This window comes from Pangasianodon hypophthalmus, chromosome 8 (genome assembly GCF_027358585.1).
Source record: "Pangasianodon hypophthalmus isolate fPanHyp1 chromosome 8, fPanHyp1.pri, whole genome shotgun sequence".
Lineage (NCBI taxonomy): Eukaryota > Metazoa > Chordata > Actinopteri > Siluriformes > Pangasiidae > Pangasianodon > Pangasianodon hypophthalmus.
Genome location: NC_069717.1, coordinates 13,721,549 through 13,737,094, shown reverse-complemented (window position 1 = coordinate 13,737,094; position 15,546 = coordinate 13,721,549). Strand labels below are relative to the sequence as shown.

General features: G+C 39.4%; 2 protein-coding genes across 7 annotated transcripts in view; one reads left to right on the top strand and one right to left on the bottom strand.

Annotated features, from left to right (window-relative positions):
* fancc (FA complementation group C) overlaps positions 1-1,228 on the top strand; it is a 30,666-nt gene extending 29,438 nt beyond the window's left edge. Inside the window, exon 15 of the mRNA XM_026914876.3 lies at positions 322-1,228. Within this exon, the coding sequence (XP_026770677.3) occupies positions 322-450 (129 nt within the window). The 3' untranslated portion in view covers positions 451-1,228. The remainder of the gene's footprint in view (positions 1-321) is intronic.
* A 403-nt stretch (positions 1,229-1,631) lies between these two features.
* Positions 1,632-15,546, bottom strand: part of aopep (aminopeptidase O (putative)) — a 72,871-nt gene continuing 58,956 nt past the window's right edge. For all 6 annotated transcript variants that reach the window (XM_053236308.1, XM_053236309.1, XM_026914857.3 and 3 more), the window contains 4 exons: positions 13,777-13,893; positions 6,040-6,126; positions 5,757-5,913; positions 1,632-2,290 (listed from right to left, as the gene is read on the bottom strand). In XM_053236308.1, coding sequence (XP_053092283.1) covers positions 5,773-5,913; positions 6,040-6,126; positions 13,777-13,893 — 345 coding nt within the window. In that variant the 3' untranslated portion in view covers positions 1,632-2,290; positions 5,757-5,772. The remainder of the gene's footprint in view (positions 2,291-5,756; positions 5,914-6,039; positions 6,127-13,776; positions 13,894-15,546) is intronic.

Genomic DNA, 15,546 nt, shown 5'->3' with positions numbered 1-15,546 from the left:
ACTTGTCGTTAATCTTGATCTTTTAATTGAATTTTAACTGAATTTACCACCTTATCTAACTACCACTAAACATATAAAATGATTGTAAACCTTCACTTAAGAAGGTGAGTCAAATGAAAACCTTAAAAATTTATAGAAGAAATCCGGACACCTAAGTGCTGGAACATTTGTATTGAACAAAATGGAATTTATGTAGAAAAGTACACTTTTGTGCCACCCATAGCAATAAACAATGCAAATAATAATAACAATAATTTATTTCATTTGACTCACCCTTGTACATATGGTCAAGTAAGCTAGCTTTTTTTTTTTTGTGTGTAGGTGCTGACTGGTGCTGGTGTGAAGCGCGGCGCCATGTGTATGCTCTTCTCTATGCATCAGAGACTAAAAGGAGACAGTGCAGTGGATGCCAGGCTCAGGATGCTTGAGGACAGACTCCATGCAACATAGTGCCTCAGGCTGCACATAAACACATGGACGTGCCCAAACACTGGCATGTGGTAAGCTGTTTATTAGGACAGGGATTCCTGGCATCGTGTGGTTCCACACTGAAAGCCTGGGCTGTTGAAAATGACATTTATACACTGAGCACAGCTGCTGGTTTTATTTTGAAAGCCAGGGACGATATGTGATGACATATCAGGCTAATTAAAAGGAACAGACACATGTATACATAAGTAAATCAGAAAAAAAAAGGCCTCAATTCTGGAAAATATGTGCAGAGGTTATGAAATTATTTCTCTTTTTTTGTAAATGATATTTGGAAGCCTTATTTCTGTCATGTAGGTAAATATGCTTTGTTTTTGCTGTTGAAGTCAGGAGACATGTAGACAAGCCTACCATCCTGTTTCTCTGCAATGAGGGAGCTCACAGGATCTGAATCACATCCTTTTCCTTGTCTGTCCAATCCAGTGACGTATATTATCTTGTGAACATATTCTGACATTGTCACTACTGTTTTTATTTATTTTTTTTAATGTATTTATTTATTTTTTTGCGTAACTGAAACAGAAGCTAACCGAGTGCAGGCTAGGTGACTATAAGCACGTCAGTACTGAGGTCAGTATCTGCTATCAGCTAATACCCAGAGCTTTGACATTGGTTAGTGTTGTATCAAAAATGGAAAGCCAACTAGCTGAAGATGGTGGTGTACAGCAAATTATCTGAAAAATAAAAAAATAATAGGGCCATATATACTGCTAAGAAAGTTGATTTTTTTTTTTTTTTTTTTTTTTTTTTTTTAATAAAATACAGAAACACAAATGTGTGACAAGTCATCAGTGTCTTTACATATGTGTAGATATGAGACAGCAATGATGTTTTATATGAGACAGCAATGATGTTTTATTTCCTCCCAGCACCAGGATGTGGCTAAATCCAAAGGCCTCCATCATCAGTAGTCTCCCAGCTGGCCTCAGTGTCTCAGCACAGCCTCTTCCTCTATTCTTTTACTCTGTTCCAGTCTTTCTCAAAAACACCACCAAGTATACCAAATCCAGCCTGCTCCTATAGTCTTCTACGGCACTAAAACTAAAGCTAAATCTAAATAAGAACTACACTGCTGCTCCACATGGCCGGTATACTTCCTTATACAGATAAGATCAGATTATGATCATATAAAGTGATTGATGTAGAGCATCTTTCATTTTATTTCCAAAATCCTTAAAAAACATAAATAATATAAAAAGAACAGAATTGACAATGAAATCACATAACTGGCAGTCACAATGGAAAGAAGCACTATTGTAATATGAGTTATTGCATTGCCTAGTTGACAAGGTGCTTAAATAACTTCACAATAAAAGCTGTATAGCAGTAGCATTTCAGTAGTTATAGCATCAAGTGACCAAGCAGCATTAAATACTAGAAACTGACCTTTCAGTGTTTCCAAATACTCGTAACCTCAGCGTTGATATTCTAGTTATATGTTTTGCATGAAAATTTGAGTCATCTTTTCATGTTTGTAACACAAACTGTTACCATGTATTTGCTTCTGCGGGTGCTGTAGTCTAGTGAAATTCTTCCAGTGGAGCAGAACAACATACAGCACTGACTTTAAAAATATATATTATTCACTCTAGAACTCTTACATTAGTATTGCCAATGATCCACTTGGGCTCCTAAAAAAAAAAAAAAATTTCTTAGTTGTCCTGTGTATATATTTTTTCCTCCTTGAAAAGAAAGGTGGTGATTAGCTGTGATGTCAAGTGCTTGTGTGCTGCTGTGGATTTGCCTGAGCTGATTTCACACTCGGAAGCCTGAGCCTGAAGAAGAGAGCCTGCATCGGGTCCTGTTCAGAGAGACAAACAAGTGGATATGGAATGTAAATCTGGATATTTAAAAACAAAGCTGTGATTGACAGTGAAACTTTCTCACACAATTCTTTTATCCATTTGGCCTACAATACATGATTCGACTGGATTGCTGTTAGCAAAAATGTACACTATTGGCATAAATGCCACGAGCGTTCCAGGTGGAACCATCATGTGTGTCATCAGTACTTCAAAACCGCAGGAGGATGTTGTAGGTTCAGGGGTCTGTGGACCAGACTCCTGTTCCTGCTGAACTGAGCCAGTGTTTCTGAAGTACTGTAATCAGCTCAGTAGGCACGGGAGGCCAGGTCCATTTGGCTCTCGGCTCTCTTAACACAGCCTGTATGAGATCCATACACAAACCGTCAGACGGGACTAATTCGCTTCCACCGAAGATACTTAGCACTTCATTTCCCCTGGAATAGAACTTTAATGATATTTTAAATACAGCCTGTGCCACTAATTCCATTTGTGCTAGCCTTCTGATGGTAATGCATCTTTAACCAGTTTCTAAATATAGACATTTATGGCCCAGCTTCTCCCGGACTTCATATTTATCTCCTATATCTGTCATGGCTTAGGCGACAGTGTGCTGGCAGAAAGGGCTGTTAGCTGTCCACTCACTCGACGTGTTTCCTGTCTCCACTGCTGTCTTCTCTATTTTAAGCAGCTGGGCTAAAAGTAGGCCTGTATTTTTTAAGCCCAGCAATGCAGATGTTTCTTTCTCTTTGTAGCTAAATGTTTCTGACTCCATAAGCCACCTGTCTACAGCATTTGTCAAAATTCTACCCCTTTCAATACGGAGCAAAACTGTCATGTTTGTGTAGCAGTGGTAGTAAATCTAAGCATTACATGGCAGAATGTGTTGTAGGAGGATGATGAGAAGGAAGACTCCTGCACTCTGGCTTCTCACTATGGGCGTAATTACTCTGTCTGTTGGTCTTTGGCCATCAGGAGTAAAAGAAATTTAATTTAGCTCACAGCTGTTTGTCATCTCACATACCAACCAGATTCTTAGAGTAACAGATTTAGGTGTAACCTATGCTTCAGATCAGCTCACCATATTTGTGATGTGTAGGAATTTTCAAGTTCTATGTGGTGTTAGAGGAAGGGTTTAGATACTACTTGGTATTTTGGAAACTTTTGCAATGTTGTGAAATTTTGAAACAAAAATAAAACTATGAGAATGCAGTACTATTGTGCTGATCTTCCAGACCTCCTTTCCTGGGGCCTCTTTAATGTTCTTTCTCTCACTCACATCCACTCTCTGGTGAAAACAGGTTCTCAGACAGGTTACAGGATTAATTATAAACACTTCACATCCTCTGCCATAGGAAGGACAAACTATCTCCTGCTCTTTCATCCTATCTTTCTTTCTCTCTGTCGGTTTCCTCCTTTCTCTTAGTCATGCTCACATCAAGTGCAGAACTTAGCCACTGTGAACAAAGAGCTCAATCACTGTTCACCAATCAGCTAAGCTCTGCACCTGGCCTGAGAGAGTCTTCTCTGTGTGCGGGGTTGGTAACACCCATGCTGGAAAAAAAAACCTTCCTCCTCTAAAACTGTCTACTTTCTTTCTCCGAGGCTCACCTACCACCCTCCTGTGTCCGTCACGCCTTCTTTTATTTGTATTTCTTCAAACTGCAATGTTGCCTCTGGTTGCTATGGCAGCTGTCCAGGCAGTGGTTGTGTGGTAATCCCTGGCAATGTGATTTTTATCTTAAGTCACAAATCAGCACGCCAGGAACCCACACAGCCCCCGACATGAAAGGAAAGAGCTGCAGATGCTCACACACTCCTGTAATTGGCCACGCTTGGCTGAGCTGAGGTTATGGCCCTCATTAGCCACATTGAGACGGATTCCAGGGGAGAAAGCTCATACATACCTCTCACACTTGTCTTTGACTTTTTAAAGCCTGTACACTGATAGTAAGCTATATATAGTGTGCATGTTAACAGCATGGACAAAAAAGTACTGTGGTAAAAATTAACAACTCAACAAGTTAAATGGAACCTTTAACAAGTGTTACTTTAAGAAATTAAGGTTTTTTCATGTGGTTTCTCATATTAAAAGCACAAGAAACGACCCCATTTCTGTGCTCATAAACTAGATGTTGTAACTCTACATTATTTATTCCACCACACATCTCAGAAAAACAGGTGTCATCCACCACCATCAGCCTCCATCTCCCAAGGTGCAGAGGACGAGTAACCTGAAGGCGCCTGGCAAGCAAATTAATGACAACAACCAGACGTAGTCCGACAAAGACAAACGGGCCCAAAAGCAAACGCTATGTCGCAGGCCTGGGATGTCAGATAGCTGGTGCAACCAGCGTGATTTATCTGTGCTGCAGCCAGCAGAAATCCTCACAGCCTGAAAAAAGCCACTCCTCCCTCGCCTATTTCCAAACACATAAAGCTGTCTCGCTGGTGGATAAAAGCGAGGCGACTACACCAAAAAGGTTGGCGGGAGATGGCTAATGGATTTATCTACCGGCCTACCAGGGCCCATAAGTCCTCCTTTCCCAGAGGTTGACAAGTATTTAGCAGCTCCTTCAAGCGAGGCCCAATGTGACATGCTGCTCGTTTAAACAGGATCATATCGATGCGTGAAGACACGGTAAGATAGGCGGCTTCAAAGCCATTATACTCCCTTTCTGCCCACAGTTCACACCATATGTCTCTCCTTCACAGCTCAGAAGGAAGCAACAAATACAAGACGGTAATAAGAAGCTTGGGAATTTCTCCCATGATGCTTCAGAGCTCAAAAAAAAAAACATGATGAAAAGGTGGACGGGCAAGTAGTGAGAACCGCTACTATCTCTTAAAGCCCTGTCACGAAGGAAGGAAAACACTTGCAGACCCTTTTTTTTTTCCCATGTTTCCCAGATCTGTTTGAGGAATGTGTTCTGAAATTGTTCTTACAAACAGAACTTAACAGGATTCCTGGAAGAGGGTGGAAGGCAGGCTGAAGCTCTTGGAGAATAAGCATCCATGGTGGTCAAGGCACTGAGTGAACTCTTACAAAAGGCCATAATGTAAAAACAATGGCCCATTTTAAGGCATGAAAGTACACAATTCAGTGCACAGTGCTTTTCTTTCATTAATTATTTGTTTTCAGAAACATTCAAAAGAACTGTGCTTTACAAGAAGTTTCCTTTTAGAGGAAATTAAACTTTGGTCCAGACTTGGGTGGAAAAACATGCATGCCCTGCCATAAAATCTTGCTGATAAAGTCAGCAAGTCAGCTGATAAAATGACCAATTTTGGATTGTCCCTTTTTAATAGATATGATCTCATTCAATTGTTTGTGTTCTCAAATCAGTGTTATTGTTAAGTGTACATCACAGCAGCTGCTACCGGTTAAAGGTCAGGAAACTAAACATTACAATGAAAGGAGTAATGTTCACAAGGTGAAGTTGAAAGGTTGAAAAAGAACCCTACCTGCCCCTTTCCTAAATTAGAGGATCATTTCCTCCACAATCTTGCGTGCTGATTGGTCCATATCATCTTTGATGGATGACAGGCAGTGTCGTGCTAAAGCTTGCTGACGTCCGTCTTCCTGCAGCATCAGCTCGCCATACAGATATACACCCATAGCCTACAACACACCACACACATGTACATAAAAACTTCATATATCTGGATTCTACAGAGTTCACTGAACAAAAGTTAGCAAAGTCTTATTATAAGGCTTCAAAAGCTGAGTGTATGAGACATGATGTACCTGGTCATGAATGAGGAAGTGTTCAACATCTCTATATGCAGCTGCATATTTATGCTTGACTACCAGCTCACACCAGCGATGTTTCACCTACAGATACACAGACATACAGTCAGCACTATCAGCAAAACACCTTACACGTGTGTTCAAAATCACATGATCAAGTTTGTGTGTCCTGATCCGTCTAAAAAGACACTCTAAATATATGTGTGTGTGTGTGTGTGTGTGTGTGTGTGTGTGTGTGTGTGTCCCTGGTGTATGAAAGGGAGCTCTGTTAGCTGTGCTGCTCGGAGAGATCACAGACTGGCTCTGTCCCTTTCCTCATTCTCATTCCTATTCTCATTCTCTCTCATTTCCCTGTCCCTAGAAGCCTGGTCAGCTCTCTGACCTCACAAAATCCTCCCCCAACCACCACCTGACCCACCACCTCTCTCATTCCACACTGAAGCTGTTTCTTTTTTCTACTCTATCGCTTCTCTGATCACAGTTACAAGAGATAAAAGCATGACCAGAAAATGACAAATCTGTCTCATGTTATTGCTGCTTTCCTTTTTCCCCCTCTACTGAACAATAAAAACATTCAACAAAATAATTCAACCAAAGATGAATTTACATATATGTCCATTTTATTTGTTTGTTGAGATACTGATCCACTCCAGTAGACAAACAAGACACAAATTAATTCTAATGTAAAATTTCCCAGGATCTCAAAAGCACATACATGACTGAACTCGTTTCTTCACGTATATCAGGACCCACACAGAAAAAGTACTTTTTAGTTCAAGATCCTTAATTAATTAAAACATATAATGAACACTTTAAATGTTGGCATGTATAGACATTATATGACTAATGTAGACAACTAGTGTAGTGACTAGTGATAGTGTAGACATAAAGACACACAAATACATTAAAAAATGAATAAATGAATAATAATAATAATTAAAAAAAAAAAAAAACTTATGACTAGGTTATATACCTGGAACAATTTTATTAAACACCCTAACATTTTGTTCAATCTAATCTCTACCTGCTGCATTTGTATTGTAAAAGAAAAGAGACCCTACAACAGGAAAAGGATGTTTAAGGGGAATTAACAAGCAATTATGTGAAATACATAAAGAGATAAGTAAATTAAATACTAATTATGTATACACTGCAAAAATATTGACATCTTAGCAGGTGAAGATATCTAAATATAGTCAAATCTAGTAATAATCTTGTATTTCCTATTAAGATTACAGTATTCTAATGTACCTATTTCTACAAATGTATCTATTTCTAGACATTTTTACCAATTTCAAGCTTGAAATTGTTTTGTTTTATTGCCAGATAATTTTTCTAATTTTATTTATTTCTAGAAAGAAGCAAAATTATCTGTTAGTAGAATAAGAAAATCTAAAGCTTGAAATGAGTAAAAGCATCTAAAAACAGACTGACTAATCTCATAAGAAATATTAGATACATTTGCCTATATTCAAAATATGTTCGCTTGCTATGATATACTTTTTTCAGCAGGAAGAATTTCTGGTTTATGTTTTAGCTGTTTGTGTGATACTGCAAAAAACATGCTGCAATAGAATCTTCAGGAAAGTGACCAGTATGACTTATTACTCTCTTGCTCCAGTGTGGGAAAGCTGGATAAAACTAGATAACCACTTTCTCTCATTAATGTTATAACGGAGTAAACAGAGTTTTGCTTTCACATTATATAGGCTTGTATACATACATATATATATATATATATATATATATATATATATAAAGTGAGTTTCAAATAAGCAGGTCTTTTGTTTTTATTCAGTACAGGGAAATGTGTCAACAAAATTATTACCTGTGGTAATTCTATATACACTGCAGATATGGTGGACAAAGATTAGGTGGAAAAACACTTGAGTATTCCATGTCTTAAATTTCCCTATGAAATGAAACAGCATCCAAACTTCTCTTGTATCTTGTTATACTTCTTTGAGTAATACGAGTGTTCAGAGAATAAAATGAAAGACTGTCGTGTCTAAGCTGTGAGTGTGTAGTGTGTATGACCTGTGTGTATGTGAGAGAGTGAAAGAGAGAGAGTGAGTGAATGAGTGGAGCTTTTCCATCCCATCTGCTCTCTCCTGTGCTCGAGACGGGGCCGCTCTACTGTGGAGTGGCACTGTGCTGATAACTTCTACTTCCTGTCTAGCGCTGAATTACCTCCACAATCATATACACACATTAACCTGCTGGAGGCCAGCCAGCTCCCTCATCCTTCTATAATCTCTCTCTTTCTCTACTCATGTCCATACCAGTCCTTGTTCATACTTTGCATTTATGGTTGGTGTTAACTGTCTGAATTGAGATAGACAATGTTGGCAAAGTTGTGTATTCTGGAAGTAAATACGCTGCCTGTTTGATTCGGTGCTTGAGTTTTTGCACATTTATGGCAGGTATAGCTTTACTTTCCTAGTATGTATATACAACAAACATACAGATATTTCTGCTACTTGTATGTATTGTATTTATCGTGCGTGCGTGTGTGTGTGTGTGTGTGTGTGTGTGGTGGTGGTGGTGTTTGGAATGTGGGTACATAAATCAGAAGTTCAGAAGTAAGGAGTGTGTGAAAGAGCATGAAGGTGTCAAGTGGAGTTTAATGATTAATGAGCTGCGAGGGTGACGGTGTGTTTAGCTTTATGCTCAAGGTGTGAAGTAACTCTGGAGGATGTTAGGAAATGGGACCACTGCACATCTTCCACTCTTACACACACACACACACACACATCACTGAGTGTGTAGGAGAGCAGCAGTAAAAGCACTTTTAAAGCTGGACTGCATACAAAGAGTGAGGGCAGGCAGGGTCATTTCCTAGAGAAAACACCTAGCTGTAATTATCAGAACACATCCACCAGACACACACAGGGAGTAACACACAAACCGCATACCTGTGTGTGTGTGTGTGTGTCTAGACACTGGTAATAAAAGAAAGAAAAAAATAAAAAAAACAGGAAAGGGAAAGTGATAAAGAATGGTTACCTCCTACTATCCTGATCTGATGACACTGACAAGCATAACACTCAGGAAAAAAAAAAAAAAAAAAAGGTAGAGAGCGAGTGAGAGACATTCTGTACTTTCACTCTGATTATTCTTGTCTCACCAGTCTGTCCAGTCACTTCAGCGTAAACATGGTGCTTAGCCAGAGAGGACCTTTGCTTTGCTAAGCTGTGTCTGTGTCTATGTCTAGGACAGAGAAGGCAATGCACTAGCATTATGCGAGAACACGTGTGAAAAGATGTGTGTATGTACATGAACGGTTGGATTAATAAATTGTGGAATGCCCGTGTAATTACTGAGTTTCCCCTGAGAATAAGAGAGAGAGAGAGAGAGAGAGAGGCAGCTGTTGTGCCTGGGGGCTCTCCCCAGCAATGTAACTCTGAGACCTGCTGCAGCTGCCAGGGGTGACAGAGGAGACACACACACACACACACACACCACAGTTACTAACACATAGGTACAGGTACAACGTCCCATGACACTGACATCCTGGAATACATCTGAATTTGCATTAGAAGATTTTCGTACCTTTTTTTAGTCCTAGTTTGACTCTTTTGCTAAAACTGTTCTTTAAAGTCGGTTTGTAACAGAACCAGCTAAGCAGTATCAAACTGAACATGATTAATAAAACATTCCCAAGTGGCGCAACAGAAAAGCATTCACCTTATCGTCAGAAGTTCACGAGTTTAAATACGGACAATGTCATTCGCTGCGACACTAGCCAAGCTTGAGCGTCTTTGAGTTTGTGTACGTGGAAGTGGACAAATAGTGCTTATCTGAATGTGTTATGCTGCCCTGTGATGCAGCATGAGCAGCATTTAAAAAAAAAAAAAAAAAAAAAAAGGAGGGTGAAGACTAACACACGCTTTTTTTTATGCTGCTCATGTGTAAAATATGTTTTTAATTTCTATACAGCCAGTGCTGCCTGCCTCGAAACATGCAAAAAAGCTGCTGTGAACTGGCCATCCCATTTGATTAAAAAAAAAAAAAAAAAAGAAACAAATTTTTTTTTTTAATTTTTATTTATTTATTTTATTTTTTTTTTTTTTAGATATTTGACACAACAAAGTTCAGCTCACACTGAAACACTCTGCTGTGACATCTACAGAAGAACTTGTGCTACTTTATTTCTGTACCTGCATGAATGAAGGAAATATTTTTTTCCTGTACACATAAGTGTGATGAATTTACAGACGGTTTTTAGTGCTGATAATGCAATCTTACAAATGATTTTTGTTTCATATTTTCATCAAGAATTTTCTGTCTTCTTGTAGTTGTGTTGAATTTTAAAAATCCCTAATCAATAAGCATTTTCATCAGTAATTTGAAACACTGCTTTGGAAATAGCGAGTACCGGACACGATAAATGGAGCAACAGTTGAAAAAATCTCTTGCAGTTAAGAGATTAGCTGATAGGAAAGGTCACGGACGGGTCTTCTCTCATGTACGCGCCCACACACACACTGTATCCAGTGGATTTCTGAGGCTTTTTGGCGTGGCTCATATCAAATGCTCTTTTCCTGGCCGGGCTGACCGAGTGAACTTTGAGACGGGTCTTTGAAAGCAGCTGTGGGACAATGCATTCTGTGTGCCTGACCAACAGATGGTACTCAAGCACAAACACGCACACATGGAAAGAGAATAGTCCACATGAAACAACACGCCAGCATGCTAAAGCTCCACACCTCACCTCACGCTCACACGCCATGCTTTGCATTCCTGGGAGTAAAGGAAAGCATCAGGTTCTGAGAGGTGTGTAGATGTCTGTGGGAATCTCGAGCACAGCCCAAAGACTCTATCATGCTCAAGACAAATTGGGCTCAATACAACAGCAAGGATTTCATTGGTCAGGAGAACAAAACCTTGCCTGAGGGAAGACTGACCCAACTCTAAACCAAACAGTGAACCAGCTTCAAATAACCCTTAGCCTTCAGCTCACCTTATCACAAAGGATCACATTGAAAGCTATAGCTGGCTGCCTGGGTAATCTACACAAGATTTACAGTCACTTCAAACACAACATACTGCCCTGAAGCATAGTACAACTACATCTGCTTCATGTTGAGATGTTTTGCGTTATTGAACAGATCACATTCACAAACTATACAGCATCAAAGAAATGAATGTGATTTTCTGTGCATAAATTTTTTGTCTCGTAGTTTCCCTCGCCTCATGATGGGATGCTCAGTACTGACTACATGTGCCTAAAATGCTGGTTGTTGGAAAGTTTGCAGGAATGTCTCAAAATTATTGTCAATATAAAGAAAAATATGGTACGTTTTGAGCACTGAGCACCACCCTGCCCTTGAAGCTAATAAAGTCCACACTAAAAGCCTACATTACCTCAGTGTGGCAATAAATGGCAGGCTGGAAAATTATGTCTGCTGGAAAGAGAACAGCTATCATGCAGAAGTAGTGGGGAGGAGGAGGAGGAGGAGGAGGGAGGAAGGCAGAATGGGAGAAGGAAGGATGAGAGGAGACAGTGAGAGGGGGAGTGGTAGTAATAAGCCAATTTATTTTTAGAGAGCCTTTTGTTTTTCCTGGAAGGTTCGGCTGAAAATCTGCCCATGGGCTCCAGGCTGAAACGAGCCGTGGTAGTCTGGGACTCACTGTGCTTACCACCTCCTATCACTTTCCATCTGTTAGCCTTCTAAAAGTGCTCCATTACAAAAGAACGGGGCTGGTGGCTTACTGCTGATCTGCCAGATTTCGCTCCCGCAAAGAAGCTGGCCTGCTCTGAATGGAGCAGAATCACAGAGTGGCCTAACTGGCTGCAGGAAAGTGCAACCGAATCGCAGATTAAATACTAGAAAGGTTAGTGTGCAGCTACAGTCAGTTCCAGAATTACTGTGGTTTTGTTAAAAAAAAACAATATTTCTTAAAATCTTAAAATAAATGAACTTCAGTAAAAGGTTAGATTTCTATCATATTTTCACATTGAGCTAATTAACCACAAAGACAGCAATTCTGGAGCGATGGCACAAGAGAACAGTCCTACACACGGATCACTGGTGGAGATTCTTATTGCCTGAAATGGAAATGTTGTTTTTCAAGATGTGTCTGTGAAATGTGCTCTTGCTCTGAAGTCAGCTGCTGGTTTTGCTGCTTTCGCTTCAACAAAAATGGAATGATTTTATGTTTATATAGTGATGTCTATCTTTCAAATGAAATACACAAGGTCAGGGGGGAAAAGTGAGTATGACTAGTGAGGGTATCAATCTCAGTACAGGAATAACTTCACTAAATAGTGATCTAAAAAGATAAGGCATTCGTTTTTTTCGGTTATTTGAAAACATAAAGGTGGCACTGTGAGCTTGGAAGCAGCACTACCAAGAGCTGTGTGGAAACAGCAGGTGGAAATATTTCAGACGGTGTAAGATGGACTTTTTCTTTCTCTTGACTTGAAAGCAAGTCAGCTTTCAGACTGCGAGCTGCGGCTGTATGTTGTGTAGCTGCTCGAACTCAGAAAGCCTCATTATGCTGGGTTACGCTGCAGGTGAGGCAGAGGAGTAATGGGATTAAATAAAATGAATGTGATTAAGGCGGCGCCTTCGCTTGCTCAGCGTCGTGTTTGTGGGATGATATAGCATATGTAGCAGTCAATTGCTCAGAGCATACAACAAGCACCAAATAATAAGACCTAAAAGCAATGTCTTATAGTACTGAACATGTCGTTTTTGACCATTAAAAATAATCTGTAGAATAATAAATAGTTTTTTGTATGTTATGCCCATGAAATGACGAAAAATGCACTCCATCTCCACACCTTTATCCTTGTTTAAAAAAGCCAGAATTTATTACCATGAATATGCAATTTGTAAACACGCCCAAGTTCTTCTGCCATCCCAGATAGCTAGCTGACTAGGTCTTTAACATTTTGGAGCCAAACACTTCTTTAACTGTAAAATAAATTTCACACACCCCCTCAGTACAGAGTTATATAATGAACATAATCCAGCTGTTAGTATTTACTAAGTTTTAGGCTCATTGTTCAAATGTGTACAGTACTATTCTGCCTATTTATTTGAGCACTAAAGCACAAATATATATATATTTTATTCCTGATCTTAGACTCAAATCGACGTTATTTGTAGTTGACATTATGTATATTATTAATACACTGAACTGTTTTGGAGTTATTGAGATTTGGATTAAAAAGATTCAATTCAAGTTAGCAGTCAATTCAATAATAAATATAAGAACTTTGATAATGGTGGATTGGGATTTCCTGTAATTAAATCAATTAAATTCTTAAAAAAAAAAAAAATTTTTTTTTAAATCACAGACCCCCTGGCTATGCAGGTAACTGATAGTCAACTAGCTCACATGTCACAGTGTGACATAAGTGGGATTTTAGTATCTGAGTCTCAGTTCATACTGTCATGTTCAGTGCTCTAATATCACATGTGATAGGTGCAAAGCCACGAAGCCTGACTCATAATGTCACTGACTGAGCAACACACTGTACTGTATATACGAATGTGAGCCAAACAACAAACAGTTTATACAGTCAGTCATACAAGAGGAGTTCAGTTCGATTCATTGTTACAAAACAGCTTTATGGAATTCGGGATGTAGATCTCGATCTAGTTAACGAATTCTTGAGTTACATATATTTTTTTTCTTTCCTCCTTTTTGACTATGTCCAACATGAATCTCCATGCAGTGCCAGTCTCTACGTGTGTGTGTGTGTGTGTGTGTGTGTGTTACCTCAGCATCCTGGTTCCGCAGTTTGTACGTCGCTTGCAGCAGGCTGAGACAGGACGCACTCAGCTCCGTCTCTTCTAGCAGGAATTCCAACAGCAGGACCAACTGCCACGGATTCAACTGAAACAGCCAAAAAAAAAAAGCAAAAAATTATTTTGTTTCAAAGCAAAATTTACCAAAATTTCATTACCTGTTATTATCTTCCTACAATCTCTACCTAAGTATTGCGTTTTAATCAAATTGGTTTTACCATAAACTGTAATGTAACTACAAAAACAACTACTCAAATATACAAAAAATCCTTTACACAGCTAAAATTACTGCAAAAATACAAAGATTTCACACAATTTCCTCCGGTCTTATGAGCTCCACACTGCCAGTAATCATAGACTTTAATGAAAACAACACCAAAAAATGACTCAGCCATCATAAGCCCTAAATGGCATTAAAACCTAATCCGACTGAGCCTCATGGCATTAGCAAAAAGTTACCCAGGAGATGTTCCTTTCCACTTTGAAGAGAATTAGAAAGCGGTGTGTTTGAGAAAGAGACAGGAAGTTGGATGACTGTTCCACAGCCACAGTGAAATGAAAGCAGGTTGGGGGGAAAATAACAGGTTTATTAAAAAGAGCCAATCTTTGAAACAGGAAAATCTTATTTCTGGGCTCTTCTTGAAATGCAAAGCTGGCATAATGGCTTATGAATTAGAGATAGGAGATGCAGGATTTAAGCCCAGCTAAGAAATGTGTCATGCATTGCACTGATTTTAAAGTATGCAGAGCAGGTCTTATAATATTGGTGAAAACACCTATCTATGACCTACAATCTATGACAGATTGAAATTGTCTCATGCGCCATTGTCTTGCACAGATAGTAAAGAAAGAATTAGTAGAAAAAATAAAATGATACAACACGCAGTAGAAATCAGTGGGTACGTCAAAGATGAAGACACCAAGTTCTGCTCACTAATCTGACAGCATGCTTATGTATGAAGAAGTGAGAGTTTTGTGTAAGGCTTAAGAGGAGAGGCAGGACCACACGGAGTGGGGGGGCATTAGAGAGGGAAAGAGGGAATAAAGCCAGCTGAATGATGTGGAAGGAGATGGAGGAAACAGTATGTACAAAGAACAAGGGAGGGATAAATAGGAACATGCAGACTGAGAGAGAGAGACTGATGTGGTGGGAGATGGGTGGTGGCAGGCCTGCTATTATTACCCCATTATCACATCAGGATCTGTACAGCACTGATGCACAGCCTCCTCCCTCACCATGCCACTTCCCCTTCTCTCCACGGCCAAGCCCAGCTCTCTCACAAACAAAAACACATACGTTTACCTTTATACATGGACACAATTCAAGCATATAGCTGAACAATTTAAGGTTAAACTCACAATCTCCTGATTACAAGTTTTGAACCTTAACTACTTTAACCTAGAACTGCTGGGACCTTCCGCTGACTTCATCCCAATTCTTTCTAACCCCAAACAAGAACAGACACATTCTCACTTCAGTAAAATGTATTATCCAAACAAAAGTTCTCATCACTACAATCAGAAACACACCTCATCCAGCTCATCCTCTCCTGAACACAATTCTGCACAAAATTCTTCCCTAAAATGGTTAGGAAATGTTGGGTTGCACCCCGCCTAAATAAAAAATGTGCTATATTTGTCCACATTACTGAAAGAGGGAACTATTTTACTGTTACTAAAGCCATTTGAGAACTCACAAAAGTGCCACATGGACAAAAGCCTCTCAATGTGTCAGTGCAAG